Source organism: Ovis aries, chromosome 4, assembly GCF_016772045.2.
Source record: "Ovis aries strain OAR_USU_Benz2616 breed Rambouillet chromosome 4, ARS-UI_Ramb_v3.0, whole genome shotgun sequence".
Classification (NCBI taxonomy): domain Eukaryota; kingdom Metazoa; phylum Chordata; class Mammalia; order Artiodactyla; family Bovidae; genus Ovis; species Ovis aries.
The window spans coordinates 92,450,831-92,465,884 of record NC_056057.1 but is presented as its reverse complement, the minus strand read 5'-3'; the positions used below and the strand labels follow the sequence as shown (position 1 = coordinate 92,465,884).

Below are 15,054 nucleotides of genomic sequence, written 5' to 3'. Positions count from 1 at the left end.
AGAGTACACTCAGACTCACGTCCATCGAGTCAGTGATGCCATCTAGCCATCTCATCCTCGGTCGTCCCCTTCTCCTCCTGCCATCAAACCCTCCCAACATCAGAGTCTTTTCCAATGAGTCAACTCTTCACATGAGGAGAAAACCATAGCCTTAACTAGATGGACCTTTGTTGGCAAAGTAATGTCTCTGCTTTTCAACATGCTATCTAAGTTGGTCATAACTTTTCTTCCAAGGAGTAACAATCTTTTAATTTCATGGCTGCAATCACCATCTGCGGTGATTTTGGAGCCCCCAAAAATAAAGTCTGACACTGTTTCCAGTGTTTCCCCATCTACTTCAAAATCAGACTGAAATTGAAGAAAGTAGGGAAAACCACTAGATCATTCACTAAATCAAATCCCTTATGATTATACAGTGGAAGTGAGAAATAGATTTAAGGGAGTAGATCTGATAGATAGAGTGCCTGATGAACTATGGATGGAGGTTCTTGACATTGTACAGGAGACAGGGATCAAGACCATCCTCATGGAAAAGAAATGCAAAAAGCAAAATGGCTATCTGAGGAGGCCTTACAAATAGCTGTGAAGAAAAGAGAAGTGAGAAGCAAAGGAGAAAAGGAAAGATAAAAGCATCTGAATGCAGAGTTCCAAAGAATAGCAAGAAGAGATAAGATAGCCTTCCTCAGCAATCAATGCAAAGAAATAGAGGAAAACAACAGCATGGGAAAGACTACAGATCTCTTCAGGAAAATTAGAGATATCAAGGGAACACTTTATGCAAAGATGGGCTCAATAAAGGACAGAAATGGTATGGACCTAACAGAAGCAGAAGATATTTAGAAGAGGTGGCAAGAATACACAGAAGAACTGTACAAAAAAGATCTTCATGACCAAGATAATCACAATGGTGTAATCACTCACCTAGAGGCAGACATCCTGGAATGTGATGTCAAGTGAGCCTTAGAAAGCATCACTACAAGCAAAGCTAGTGGAAGTGATGGAATTCCAGTTGAGCTATTTCAAATCCTGAAAGATGATGCTATGAAAGTGCTGCACTCAATATGCCAGCAAATTTGGAAAACCCAGCCGTGGCCACAGGACTGGAAAAGGTCAGTTTTCATTCCAATCCCAAAGAAAGTCAATGCCAAAGAATGCTCAAAGCACCGTACCATTGCACTCATCTCACACACTGGTAAAGTAATGCTAAAAATTCTCCAAGCCAGGCTTCAGCAATACATGAACCATGAACTTTCAGATGTTCAAGCTGGTTTTAGAAAAGGCAGAGGAACCAGAGATCAAATTGCCAACATCTGCTGGATCATGGAAAAAGCAAGAGAGTTCCAGAAAAACATCTATTTCTGTTTTATTGACTATACCAAAGCCTTTAACTGTGTGGATCACAATAAACTGTGGAAAATTCTGAAAGAGATGGGAATACAGACCACCTGACCTGCCTGTTGAGAAACCTATATGCAGGTCAGGAAGAAACAGTTAGAACTGGACATAGCACAACAGACTGGTCCCAAATAGGAAAAGGAGTACATCAAGGCTGTATATTGTCACCCTGTTTATTTAACTTCTATGCAGAGTACATCATGAAAAATGCTGGGCTGGAAGAAGCACAAGCTGGAATCAAGATTGCTGGAAGAAATCTCAATAACCTCAGATATGCAGATGACACCACCCTTATGGCAGAAAGTGAAGAGGAACTCAAAAGCCTCTTGATGAAAGTGAAAGAGGAGAGTGAAAAAGTTGGCTTAAAGCTCTACATTCAGAAAATGAAGATCATGGCATCATCGTGGTGGTACCATCACTTCATGGGAAATAGATGGGGAAACAGTGGAAACATGACCACTCAGTCGTGTCCAATTCTTTGCGACCCCATGGGTTACAGTCCATGGAATTTTCCAGGCCAGAATAGGAGTGGGTAGCCTATCCCTTCTCCAGGGGATCTTCCTGACCCAGGAATTGAACCAGAGTCTCCTCCACTGCAGGTGGATTTTGTTTTACCAACTGAGCTATCAGGGAAGCCCTTAAATAGAAAGTGTTTATATATTAAAAATTTTTTTTGGTTGTTTAGAATATAATCATAAACATAATAATACAAGTTATAACAATGTCTTTTGAGTTAAAGTAACTACTGTTCATAGCATTCAAATTATAATTTTTGTCACAAACTTAAAATTAAGGGAAAAGATTACCCAGTTTCAGTACTATGGCTACAAATACCCCATACTCCCTAGATATTTGCATATGTGGCATGTTGGGGTGAAACGCTATCATAGGGTTAGTGCATCCCATTCAATGAAAGTATTGTAGATATGACTTCCTTACTGGTCCTCCAAAATGGTCGTTCCACAACTCTTATCCCAACATCCTCCCTGTCACGTGCCATCCTCTTCATCTTCAGAGTCAAGGGCAGGAGGCACTGGCCTAGATGCTTTTCTCTGTACAGAGCTGGGATGAGTCAGGGGGCATCTCCTGTGGCAATTACCAGGAACTGACATTAAGAGCCAAGATTATGGGAAAATAAAAGCACGAAATAGCAGATCTGGATGAAATCCAAAGACCATGGTTTGGTTTGTTGCAGCTGACATAGTTTCTTTTAACAGAACAGCTATGTTTAATAGGTGGAGAGTGGTTACCTTCTTTCCAGTGCTGCCTCAGTCCTAAATCAAGGCATATGAAGATTTTCAGACTTCCCTTTACATTTTCTGTTCACCAACCATTTTCATAGATATCAACTTGATAGATCTTTCCAACATCCCTCGAAGGTGCATCCCTGTACTCTGGACATCCCAGAGTACAGTGTCCCCCAAATTGGCTTCTCTGAAGGTATGGATGAAACGATATAGAGGCCACATAGATTTAGGAAGAGTAAGTTTGTTACCATCCTACTTAAAACCCCAAATAGAGAGTCATTATATATTTGGAGTAGTTATTGATGTGTTTACCACATATTCTAATTATTAATCAATTTATGTCTTTTTTTTTTTTCAAATATTGAATTCCTACTGAATCCTAGGTCTTAATACAGATAATGGAGTTAAAAATATCTGTCCTTGAGATTCTCTGTTCTCTGTCTGGTGGGAAAATGAACAGGTGAACAGATAGTCCCAGTATAATGTCAAAGAGTATAATAAAATACATAATGGTATATAATGAAATCCAGGGAAGGAGTATACCCACCTGAGTGGTAGAAGGATGTTTGAGAAGATTTCACAGAAAAGTTAATTTTTTTTTTTTTTTGTCATGAAGGTAACCAAGGACTCTCAATTTTCAAATCATATCCTCATGAAATCTGTCTTTGGGCACCGCTGAGCACTTCCTCATTTCTGAAAATAATTTGTTGGGTTTCTTGGACCTTGGACCAGATTCGTCTCTAGTTTCCATCTGGCCATGTTTTCCATCCTCTTACTAATCTTACTGAGTCTGCTCTTTAAATTTTGCTCTTTCCATGCCTCCGTTTCTGTCATCTTCCTTTCACACATTCCATTGTTTCTGTGGGTGAGAACTTGCTAATACATATTCATGGTCTCAACTGCCTTGCATATGACTGTGCCTTGGAAATCTCTGCCTCAGGCAAACCTGACTCAGGAGCACAGCTGATGTGTTCAGCTGATTCCTGCACTTCCTGGCTTGGAAGTCCCCCTGGGACTTTGGGTAAAGGACACCATCACCTGTTCACTTGTTCTTCCAATCCTTCTTCATTCATTCAACAAATATTTATGAATGCTCACTGGAGGTTAGTTACCACATTAGGCTTTGGATCACAATGGTGGAAAAACAGAATAGGCTCTTCCTCTCCTGAGAAAAATAAATTTAACTTGGCGCTTAGCAAAGTGTGGTTCACTAATTACATGACAGAATCACTGAAAGAAGAAGGGCTTCTTTTAAAAATGCCAAGTTGAGGTTCCTTCCCAGGCCTGTTAAACTGTGATGTCTAAGAACTGCTTCCCAGTGAGATATAGTTTGAGTAAAGCCTTTAAGCGATTCTAAGGAACATAATTTAAAATTTATAAAACCATTTATTGAAGTAAAAAGAAAAACAAATGCAGAATTGCTTACTGTAAAAGTGCCATTGAAGAAGACTGCAAGGTGTTGTGTGATGTATAATAGGAGAGTAAGGAAGGTTGGTACGTAATTACCTGGGAGTTAGGCAGGGGTGAGATCATGCCGGGCCATGTAGTTGGCGGTTGATCAGAAATAAGGCTGAAGTAAGTGAAATGCTAAGGATGATTCTCAAACACAAGGCTGGATGCCATTGTTTGGTTCATCTCTTTCCTTCTTGCCACTCTTATTTCTATTTTTTTTTTCCCACTATATCTTAAACCCATCCCATTTTCTTCATAATTACTGATTCTAACAGTTCATAGACTCTTGTCTTGCCTAGAATTATGACATTATTCCCTCAATTCTTATTCTTGCTTGTATATCATCCTTTCTCCTAATCTGTCACCACACTGGTCTCATTCATATATATATATATATATATATATAATGTATATTTTATTTTATATGAGATCACACATTTGGATAAAATTCTTTAATCATGCTCTTGGGCCATGAGGACAGTCTGAGAAACCTGGGGCTGCTTACAAAGTCCTTCCAGCTCATTGATGCTCTTTGGATTCCTCCTGTCATCACTTTCAGCTGGAATTCGGCAAAAGCCTCAGCTTGACAGGTGATTGACCATATCTAGCTGGATAGATAGATTGGATTTCTTCCATCTTCTCTCTAACCTACTGCACAGTGATCCTCCTATGCATTACAGCTCATCATTTTTGCCCTTTCAGTTCAGTTACTCAGTCATGTCCAACTCTTTGTGACTCCATGGACTGCAACAGGTCAAGCCTCCCTGTCTATCACCAACTCCTGGAGTTTACTCAAACTCATGTCCATTGAGTTGGTGATGCCATCCAACCATCTCATCCTCTGTCATCCCCTCCTCCTGCTTCAATCTTTCCCAGCATTAGGGTCTTTTCAGATGAGTCAGTTCTTCACATCAGGTGGCCAAAGTATTGGAGTTTCAACTTCAGCATCAGTCCTTCCAATGAATATTCAGGACTGATTTCCTTTAGGATGGACTGGCTGGATCTCCTAGCTGGCCAAAGGACTCTCAAGAGTCTTTTCAAACACCACAGTTCAAAAGCATTAATTCTTCAGCGCTCAGCTTTCTCTGTAGTCCAAATCTTACATCTGTACATGACTACTGGAAAAACCGTAGTTTTAAATGGGCTTTTCTTGGCAAAGTAATGTCTCTGCTTTTTAATAAGCTGCTTAGGTTGGTCATAACTTTTCTTCCAAGAAGCAAGCATCTTTTATTTTTGTGGCTGCAGTCACCATCTGCATGATTTTGGAGCCTCCCCCCCAAAAAATATATCTCTCAGTGTAAATTAAGTAGGGTGACAATACACAGCCTCAACATACTCCTTTCCTGATTTGGAACCAGTCTGTTGTTCCATGTCCAGTTTTAACTGTTGCTTCTTGACCAGCATACATGTTTCTCAGGAAGCAGGTCAGGTGGGTCTGGTATTCCCATGTCTTGAAGAATTTTCCAGCATTTGTTGTGATTCACACAGTCAAAGGCTTTGGCATAGTCAATAAAGCTGAAATAGATGTTTTTCTGGAACTCTCTTGCCTTTACAATCATCCAATGGATGTTGGCAATTTGATCTCTGGTTCCTCTGCCTTTTCTAAATCCAGCTTGAACATCTGGAAGTTCACGGTTCATGTACTGTTAAAGCCTGGCTTGGAGAATTTTGAGCACTAGTTTGCTAACGTGTGAGATGAGTGTTATTGTGCAGTAGTTTGAGCATTCTTTGCCATTGCCTTTCTTTGGGACTGGAATGAAAACTGACCTTTTTAAGTCCTGTGGCCACTGCTGAGTTTTCCAAATTTGCTGGCATATTGAATGCAGCACTTTCACAGCATCATCTTTTAGGTTTTAAAATAGCTCAAGTGGAATTCCATCACCTCCACTAGCTTTGTTCATTGTGACGCTTCCTGAGGCCCACTTGACTTCACATTCCAGGATGTCTACCTCTAGGTGAGTGATCACACCATTGTGATTATCTGGATCATGAAGATCTTTTTTGTACAGTTCTGTGTATTCTTGCCACCTCTTCTTAATATCTTCTGCTTCTGTTATGTCCATCTCATTTCTGTCGTTTATTGTGTCCATCTTTGCATGAAATGTTCCATTGGTATCTCTAATTTTCTTGAAGAGATCTCGAGTCTTTCTCATTCTATCGTTTTCTTCTATTTCTTTACATTGATCACCAAGGAAGGCTTTCTAATCTCTCCTTTCTATTCTTTGGAACCCTGCATTCAAATGGGTTTATCTTTCCTTTTCTCCTTTGCCTTTCGTTTCTCTTCTTTTCATAGCTATTATTAAGGTTTCCTCAGACAACCTTTTTGCCTTTTTCTTTGTCCCTTCAGAGGACCCCAACTACTACTTTCAACGTAACATCTAAACTCATCTCAATGGCTTATAAGTTTCTTTTAAAATGATCTTGCATTTCCTCTCTTCCTTAGCCTACCTCTTGCCACTCCACCCAGTGTTTTAATCTGTATTTTTGCTATTTATCTTTAGTTTCTCCAGTTCGTTATGGCTTCTCACCCCTGAATTTTAATTATTATTATTATTATTTTTTTGGCTTGATGCCTTCTTGGGATTCCTGTTCCTGATGGTTTATCTCCTATACAGCCTTCAGGCTGCTGTCCACACATCCCAAAAACCCAGGCTGAGTGCCCCTGCTGAATCCTCTGCTAGCAGCACCATTTCCTCCCTGCTTTTCTTTCTTAGGGAGTCTAATACTGAGCTGCGACTGGCTCTCTGCTTATCTCTTTCCCCACCTGCACTGACTCTGGAGGCCAGGGACCATGTCTTGGTCACTGTTGAATTCTCGTGTTGAGTCTTGTGTCTCAAACAGAGTGGGTATGCAGTATGTTTTTTTATACAGCAAATGAAGTACTGAATGTTAATTCTTCCTGACTGTATCAACATAGTTTGCATATTTAAAAAATAACAGCTTTATTGAGATAATTCAAATACCATAAAGTTTGCCCTTTTTAAAGTACATAATTCAGTGGTTTTTAGTATAGTCAGAGAGTCATGTTATCCATTGCCACTAATTTTAGACTATTTTTATCACCTCCCAAGAAATCCTCTCTATTCCGTTCTCTCCTGAACTGCTGGCAGTCAAAAATCTACTGGCTGTATATGCCTTTGCTTATTCTGGACAGTACATATAAATTAAAATTACACACTGGTCTTTTTGACTGATTTCTTTCACTTAGCATATTTTCAAGGTTCATTTATTTCATAGCATATATTATTACTTTGTTTCTTTTTATTTATTTTTAATATTTGATTGAATAGATAAAGCACATTTCTTTAATGGAATTGGATTTTTTCTGCTTTTTTTGCTATAATGACTAATGCTGTTATGAAATTCATGTATACATTTTTGTGTGAGCATATGTCTCCAGTTTTCTTAGACTGAAATGATTCAGGAGTAGAATTGCTAGGTCATATGGCAATTCTATGTTTAACTTTTCAAGGAAGTGCCAAACTGCTATCCAAAATAGCTGTACCATTTTACATTGCCACCAATAATATAAAGAGTTTTAATTTCTCCGTATCTTCAATAAAACTTGATACTATCTGTATTTTTTATTATGACCATCCTAGTGGATACTATGGTTTTGTTTTGCATTTCTATGTTGACTAATGATGTTAAACATCTTTCTCTGTGCTTATTAACCACTCATATCTCTTTTTTTGAGAAATGTCTCTTCATTTCTTTTACTTATTTTTTAATTGGATTGCATGCTTTTTTAACAGTTTAATTCTAAGAGTTTTAAAATATATATTCTGATATGAGTTCCTTATCAGATATATGAGTTAGAAATATTTTTGCCCACTCTGTGGGTTGTTTTTTCACTCTCCTAATGGTATCTGTTGAATTATGAAAGTATTTAAGATTGATGAAGTCTGATTTATTTATTTTAACTTTGTTGCTTATTCTTTTGGTGACATGTCTTTTGCCAGAACCATTGTTGAAAAGACAATTTTTTTCTCCATTGAATTTTCTTGTCAGCTTTGTAAAAAAATCAATTGACCTTATATATAATAGATTATTTCTGAGCTCTCAGTTTTCTTTCATTGATTAGTCTTTCTTTGTTCCAGTATCATGCTGCTTGATTACTGTAGCTTTGTAGGAAGTTTTAAAATCAAGCAGTGTAAATTCTCCAACTTCACTCTTTTAAGATCATTTTGTCTATTCTTGGTCCCTTATATTCCCCTATGAATTTTAGGGTCAATTAATCAATTTCTTCAAAGAAGTCAGAAGAGATTTTAATAGAGATTATGTCGAATCTGTTGATTAGTTTTGTGAGTATTTCCATCTTGGCAATGTTCAGTCTTCTGATCCATGAACTTCGGATTTCTTTTCATTTATTTCTTTAACTTTCTTAAAATGATATTTTGTAGCTTTAAGTTAAAAATATTACACTTTACTAGTTAAGTTTATTCCTAAGTATTTTATTTTTAATGCTATTGTAAGTAAAATTTTAATTACTTTAAAATAGTCTTTTTAAATAGGAGGACTGTTTACATTTTTAGAAGTTATGTAGAGCTGTAACATCACACAAAACTATGACTTCAATCTGGGGATCATACACACATACTAGATTTACAAAGGACACTAAACCTACTTACCACTCTGAACAGAAGTAGAAAGCATTGCATGACCCAAAAGAAAGGATGGATATTAAGGAAGCAATATATATTTATATATAAACATTTATAAATATGAATATATAAAGTAATATATTGATAAACTTTGAGTTGCATTAGCAAAACCATATGCTTCACAAAATATATAACCAAATTCTAACATTTTAAATACTGATTTTAAATACTCATCCTAATTAAATACACTTGTTAAACCTGTTGATTATTTGAAAATTAACAAGTAAACCTTTGAGAAAATGTCCAGTTTCACTGGAAATGATTGCATTATGTTGTTACATAAGTCAGATGAAGAAATGGGTTTTTGAATACTGGAGTGGCAAAGTAGTCATCAAAATGATTATTAATACTATGCTTATTTATAAAGCAAGATGAAAAGAGCTAATTAAGAATGGTATGACTAGATATCAATTATCTTTGTGTTATATTTAAAATTTTACCACATGTATAGTAATCATAACATTGAAGATACACCTTAATATGTGGGGAAAAAACACTGTAATAGAGGTATTAAATTGAGTGAGAATTTTGTAGTACATACTGAAAATGATTAATTACAGTGGGACCTTTAATTGGGAAATATTTTTGTAGCCCTTTTATCAGGAGCTATTAGAACTACACAGAAGAAAATTACTTTATAAAAAATAATGTCTTTAATTTATGTCTGGGAAGATTAAAGATTAAAAAATGTAGGCACACTCAGAAAGTTTTGGTTTTGTGGTTGTTGATGCATTTGTCTGCATTAATAATAGAATTTGACAACAGAAGCTGGTTGATAGCTCATATTCTATAAAATGAACTGGATTGGGGCCTACAGAATGAATCACTGTTGTGAACATTGTCGAGACAGGAATGGGCTAAGGTTTTATCTCTGGAAGGTCTGTCAATATAACTATTATCCATTTGTTAGAACACATGTTTTAGACACAAATATCCTAATATCAGAATAATGCCAAAGGAGAGGAAGATCTATTTTAAAATATTTTTATTCATTATGAAAGATGCTATATTTGATCTTTGTGTTTTATAGTATAGTTGTGGAAAATATGAAGTTTAATTTCTATTAATACCACTAATCTCAATTAGAATTATTTTTGATTTGGCATCATATCTAAAATAAATTTTGTCTCAAATACTAATATATTTACAAGTACCTGACTTAAGTGTTTGCTATTTGTTCCTCTTTGGGGTGGATATTAGTTGGTTCCCAGACTTCAACTATGGTATCAAAACACAGTACAGTTATACATAATAGATTCCTTGATGAAATGCAGTCATGTATTTTTAACATGTTTACTGAATCATACATAGTTTTCTCCATTATATCATGAAATGTCACACACATTTCATGACTACATTGTTTTTTACTTAAAGAAAATTTATAGTTGTTAAAAGATGTGGTATTTTTATTATCTTATAGCTTCGATTTTTATTTATGAAAACATTTTTTTACTAGTTGAGTATTCAAAAAACTGATCAAGAAAAATGTAATGCTTAGCTTATAATGATGAGTATTTATCTTCTGTAACGAGGCCTATCTGATTGAGTATATTTCTTTGTTAATAAGTCATTTCCTTCTAGAAAATAAAATGCTTTGAGAATTAAAGAATCAGACATGTGGTTAGACAAGTTGACCTTTAAGGTCTCTACCAAATTTGAAGTTTAATATGTCTAAGAATTTTTTTTTACTGTCATTTTCTTCAACAGTAATATTATAAATCTATAGAAGCCCCAAACAAAATGCAATTTTGATTTTACAATAATTAGCTTTGAAACAACCTTCACAAAACATATTTTATTATCTTATAAGAGTCCATTAGGGTATAAAATCAATATTTTAGCCACTCAGTGGAGCATTTCATTTTTTTCAATATTTTTGAGAGAAGCCACTTTCAATTTAACTTTTTCTTGCCTAATGGAATCTTATACATAAATAAAATAACTTCTCTAAATCATTAAAAGCTAATAGAAAATTAACAGGGTTATGATAGATTGCTTTTCCTTTGTGGTGAACAGACAAGGTAGAACTAATAATCTTGAGTTCCCTTAGGACACATGAAGTACCATCTACTTTCTCAAGGGAGGATATTTGAAATTAAACATGCATGAATTCTCCACTTCACCTGAGGTGGATTTGATGGCCCTCTGCAAATGTTGAGCTTAGAGGCTACAATTCTCTGCTCTCCACTATTCACACCACAGTCAAGAAAGGAAAGCATCCTTAAGCAGTAGATGTATTTATGAAAACAATCTCAGTCACATGGTTCCCACAGGGGAGGCAGTCTTAAGAGTGATGATAGAATACTGCTGACAGTAGACAACTTGGGGGGCATATTTTGGTAAAAGATAGTTCGTTGTCACTACCTTCTCAATAGATTTTCAATAGACTGCTATACTGGTGGTGTTCACAGAATGGGTAAGAAAGCTAAACTTGAGTTGCATTAGTTTTCCATTGCTGTATAATAACTCCATATTTAGCAGCTTAAGACAAGAAAACAGTAGCTCACACAGTTCCTGTAGATTGGAAATTCAGAAGCAGCTTAGCTGGGTTTTTCTGGCTCAGGGTCTGTCATGAGTTTGTGGTCAAGGTGTCAGCTGGGGCTGCAGTTGTCCGAAGGCTTGCCTGGGGCCAGACAACTCACTTTCTGGGTGACACCCTCACATGCCTGGGAGGCGGGTGCTGGTTGTTGGCGGGAGGCCTCAGTTCCTTTCCATGGGGCTGCCGGAGAACTCTCATGATAATTTAATTATTTCCCTGAAGTGAGCAATCCAAGAGAGAACAAGACACAAGCCAAAATGTCACCGATGACCTAACCTCAGAAACCACATGCCAGCATTTCTGGAATATATTATTGTTTACACAAATCAGCCCATTTAAAATGGGAGAGAACTCCTTGAGTGCAGGATTCCAGGAGGTAAAGTTATTGGGGGGCATCTTGGAGCCAGGCTATCACAGGATATGGTGATTTTTCTTTTGGCTTTTTATAGTGCTGGTCTTGGAAGAATAGTTTTTCATTTTGTTTTGTTTTAAACATTCCTTCAGCTCTTATCTCTGTGCCTCTTTGAGCAATCCTTTATTTCCAGATCTCAGCACTTTCAAGTTGGCTCCTTCTACCTCAGGGGTACCCCTTACATTCTTCCTTCCTCACAAATTCAATAAATATTTGAGGATGAACTGAGTGTCCATCATTGTTTGTCCACATCAATGAGCAAAATCACTCTGTTCATAGAGCTTACCTTTTATATAGAAGCTGCTTGCCATAATAAATTGTTGATCCATAATTTCTGGTTTTTTCCTATAGCATTTGTGAGATTTGATGCTATTTCCAGGTAGATGGTGTCAGAATTGATTTGACTTACAGGACAAACAGCTAGTGCTCCAGAATTTCTTTGTGGTTTAGGAAATCCCTTTTGCCCTGTCCCCCACATTGGAATTGGGTCCAGAACCTTTAGTAAAGCAATTTAAGGTAAGGGGTCAATGACTGGCAAAATTCCTTTAAAATAACACTTTTGTTTTAATAGAGGTATTCTATGGTCTAATTCAAAAGAGTGAGATAGAACCCTAAGGCCTTGACACAGAAATCCTATTAGGGGAATCTCACTCATTTGTATCAATTTCACTGCTTTAAGCCTACTTTTGTTCAATGGAAACATCATCATCAAGCTGTCTCACTCAGCATGGTCTTTTCCACAATGTGAAAATGCAAGGCTGAGGGGAATAAGTGAATTTGAATGTTAAACGGAGGCAAAACCATTCATATAGTTGTCACTATGGACACATGAGAAGTGTCAGAGATTAAAGTAGCTAGTTTTGCCATTTCCTTTCAAAATTGACAGTGAGATTTGAATTTCCCCAAATATGGTAGAAAGATTTGATTAATTGTTTATATGTGTATTTATATCCTAGCCAGTATTTCAGGGCATTTATATCTGAGTTTAGCTCTAACAGGTTTCTTTCCATGGGACTTTTTTTTTTTTTTTTTTTTTTTCTCATTTTAAAGCTGTTTGGATCAATGCATCTTTCTCCAAATGTCAGATTGGTCAAAATCAAGGAGGTAAATGGAAACTAATGACACTCATCAAGTTGATGATGTGAATGATTTATTGGCCCCAATCATTTAATACTTTCATAAAGTCAGGGAAAGAAACTCTAGGCTTTTATTATGGTAAACTGTCCTGTCAGCATTCAGTGATTTATTACAAACCTGTGGCTAGGATTAGGATATTATAAATGGGGGGAAAATGGAAGGCTCATTAATATTTTATACCCACAGGTGGAAGACATGCAGTGGGCCAATAGAGAGCACACTCACCCAGCGTCGGTCTGCAGCCTGCCCTGTAAGCCCGGTGAGAGGAAGAAGACGGTGAAAGGAGTCCCTTGCTGCTGGCACTGCGAGCGCTGTGAAGGTTACAACTACCAGGTAGATGAGCTGTCCTGTGAGCTCTGCCCTTTGGATCAGAGACCCAACGTCAACCGCACAGGCTGCCAGCTTATCCCCATCATCAAACTCGAGTGGCATTCTCCCTGGGCGGTGGTGCCCGTGTTCATTGCCATCTTGGGAATCATCGCCACCACCTTTGTGATCGTGACCTTTGTCCGCTATAACGACACGCCTATTGTGCGGGCCTCGGGCCGCGAACTTAGTTACGTGCTCCTCACGGGGATTTTTCTCTGTTATTCAATCACCTTTTTGATGATTGCAGCACCAGATACCATCATCTGCTCCTTCCGGCGGATCTTCCTAGGACTCGGCATGTGTTTCAGCTATGCAGCACTCCTGACCAAAACAAACCGAATCCACCGAATATTTGAGCAGGGGAAGAAATCTGTCACAGCACCTAAGTTTATCAGTCCTGCATCCCAGCTGGTGATCACCTTCAGCCTGATCTCCATCCAGCTCCTGGGAGTGTGTGTCTGGTTTGTTGTGGACCCACCACACATTATCATAGACTACGGAGAACAGAGGACTCTAGATCCGGAGAACGCCAGAGGAGTGCTCAAGTGTGACATCTCTGATCTCTCGCTCATTTGTTCACTGGGGTACAGTATTCTCTTGATGGTTACTTGTACTGTCTATGCCATTAAAACAAGAGGAGTTCCAGAGACTTTCAATGAAGCCAAACCTATTGGATTCACCATGTACACCACCTGCATCATTTGGTTAGCTTTCATCCCCATCTTTTTTGGTACAGCCCAGTCAGCAGAAAAGGTAAGAAATGCATTTGCCAGTCGTTTTCCTGGATTTAATTTCTTCCTTTAGGATGTTTCCCCTTCTTTCTCTTTGGCTCACTTATCTTCTTCCAAGGATCCTGGTGTATTATATATATTCAAGGTCACTTTGCTCTGAATATTTGTAGACTGAAGCTGATTTTCCATGAAAAACACTTTAATGTGTTTTCCTTGGCGAGGCTGAAGATTGACAGAGCTCACATCACTTTCTTGGTCCTTTCTTCCAGCTCTGTTATCAACTAACATAGATGTTGTTTTCCAAATGTGAAAAGAGAAAGGGAGAAAGGGCAGACATGACTCAGAGGAGTGAGCTATGCCAGAGGTATCTCAATACATGACAAATGCCTCCTTTTCTGGTTCTAATGTGACTCTGAAAGAAAGCTATTTCTTAATAATCATGATGGTTTTAATTATAGAAGCAAACTTCAACAATACAAAGAAATTAAATGGCTTAGTTCAATCTGAAACATCTTACTATGTCTCTTTAGTCTCCATTCTTATCATTTTTTCATATGTGGAGGGTGGTGGGGAGGGTTTAAGAAGCAATGGATAATTATATAATACAGTTTATATTTTTTTAGAAGTTGAAGATCATTTGAATTTTCAAAAACCATTTTATTTTGTTACTAATCTTCCATAAACTTCTCCATATAAAACACTGCATGTAAAGAACATCTGTGTTTGAAAGGAAATACGTGCTGAACTGGATGTATATGTAATCTATGTATAGAAAAGCAGAGGATTAATGTTAACCATGAATTCAAGGTTTGGGTGGTGTGCCGGAGACAGACAGCTTATAAAACAAAGGCAAATGCTACCGTTCTAAAGGGATAGCTCTTCAGTCTTAATTGTATACAAGAAAGTTCTTCTCTTGGTGTTAAGATGTAAAGATTGTTCCATTCTCCATCATTTGAAGTCATGAGGAAGTCAAAACATCTGCGGTGGGAGCGGGAGTGGCGATTTTATTCCCTGGGTTCTAACATTCCAAGTAAGGTCCTGCATAACTCTTAAAATTTCAACTAGTTCACAGGAAAAATACTCAACCAGAGCATGGAGAGCTCATTAG

The 15,054-nt window shown here is 37.4% G+C and overlaps 1 protein-coding gene across 3 annotated transcripts in view; it reads left to right on the top strand.

Annotated features, from left to right (window-relative positions):
- The window catches only part of GRM8 (glutamate metabotropic receptor 8), an 893,584-nt gene that overhangs the window by 760,225 nt on the left and 118,305 nt on the right, over window positions 1-15,054 (top strand). For all 3 annotated transcript variants that reach the window (XM_042248768.2, XM_042248770.2, XM_042248771.2), the window contains exon 9: window positions 13,033-13,968. In XM_042248768.2, the coding sequence (XP_042104702.1) occupies window positions 13,033-13,968 (936 nt within the window). The remainder of the gene's footprint in view (window positions 1-13,032; window positions 13,969-15,054) is intronic.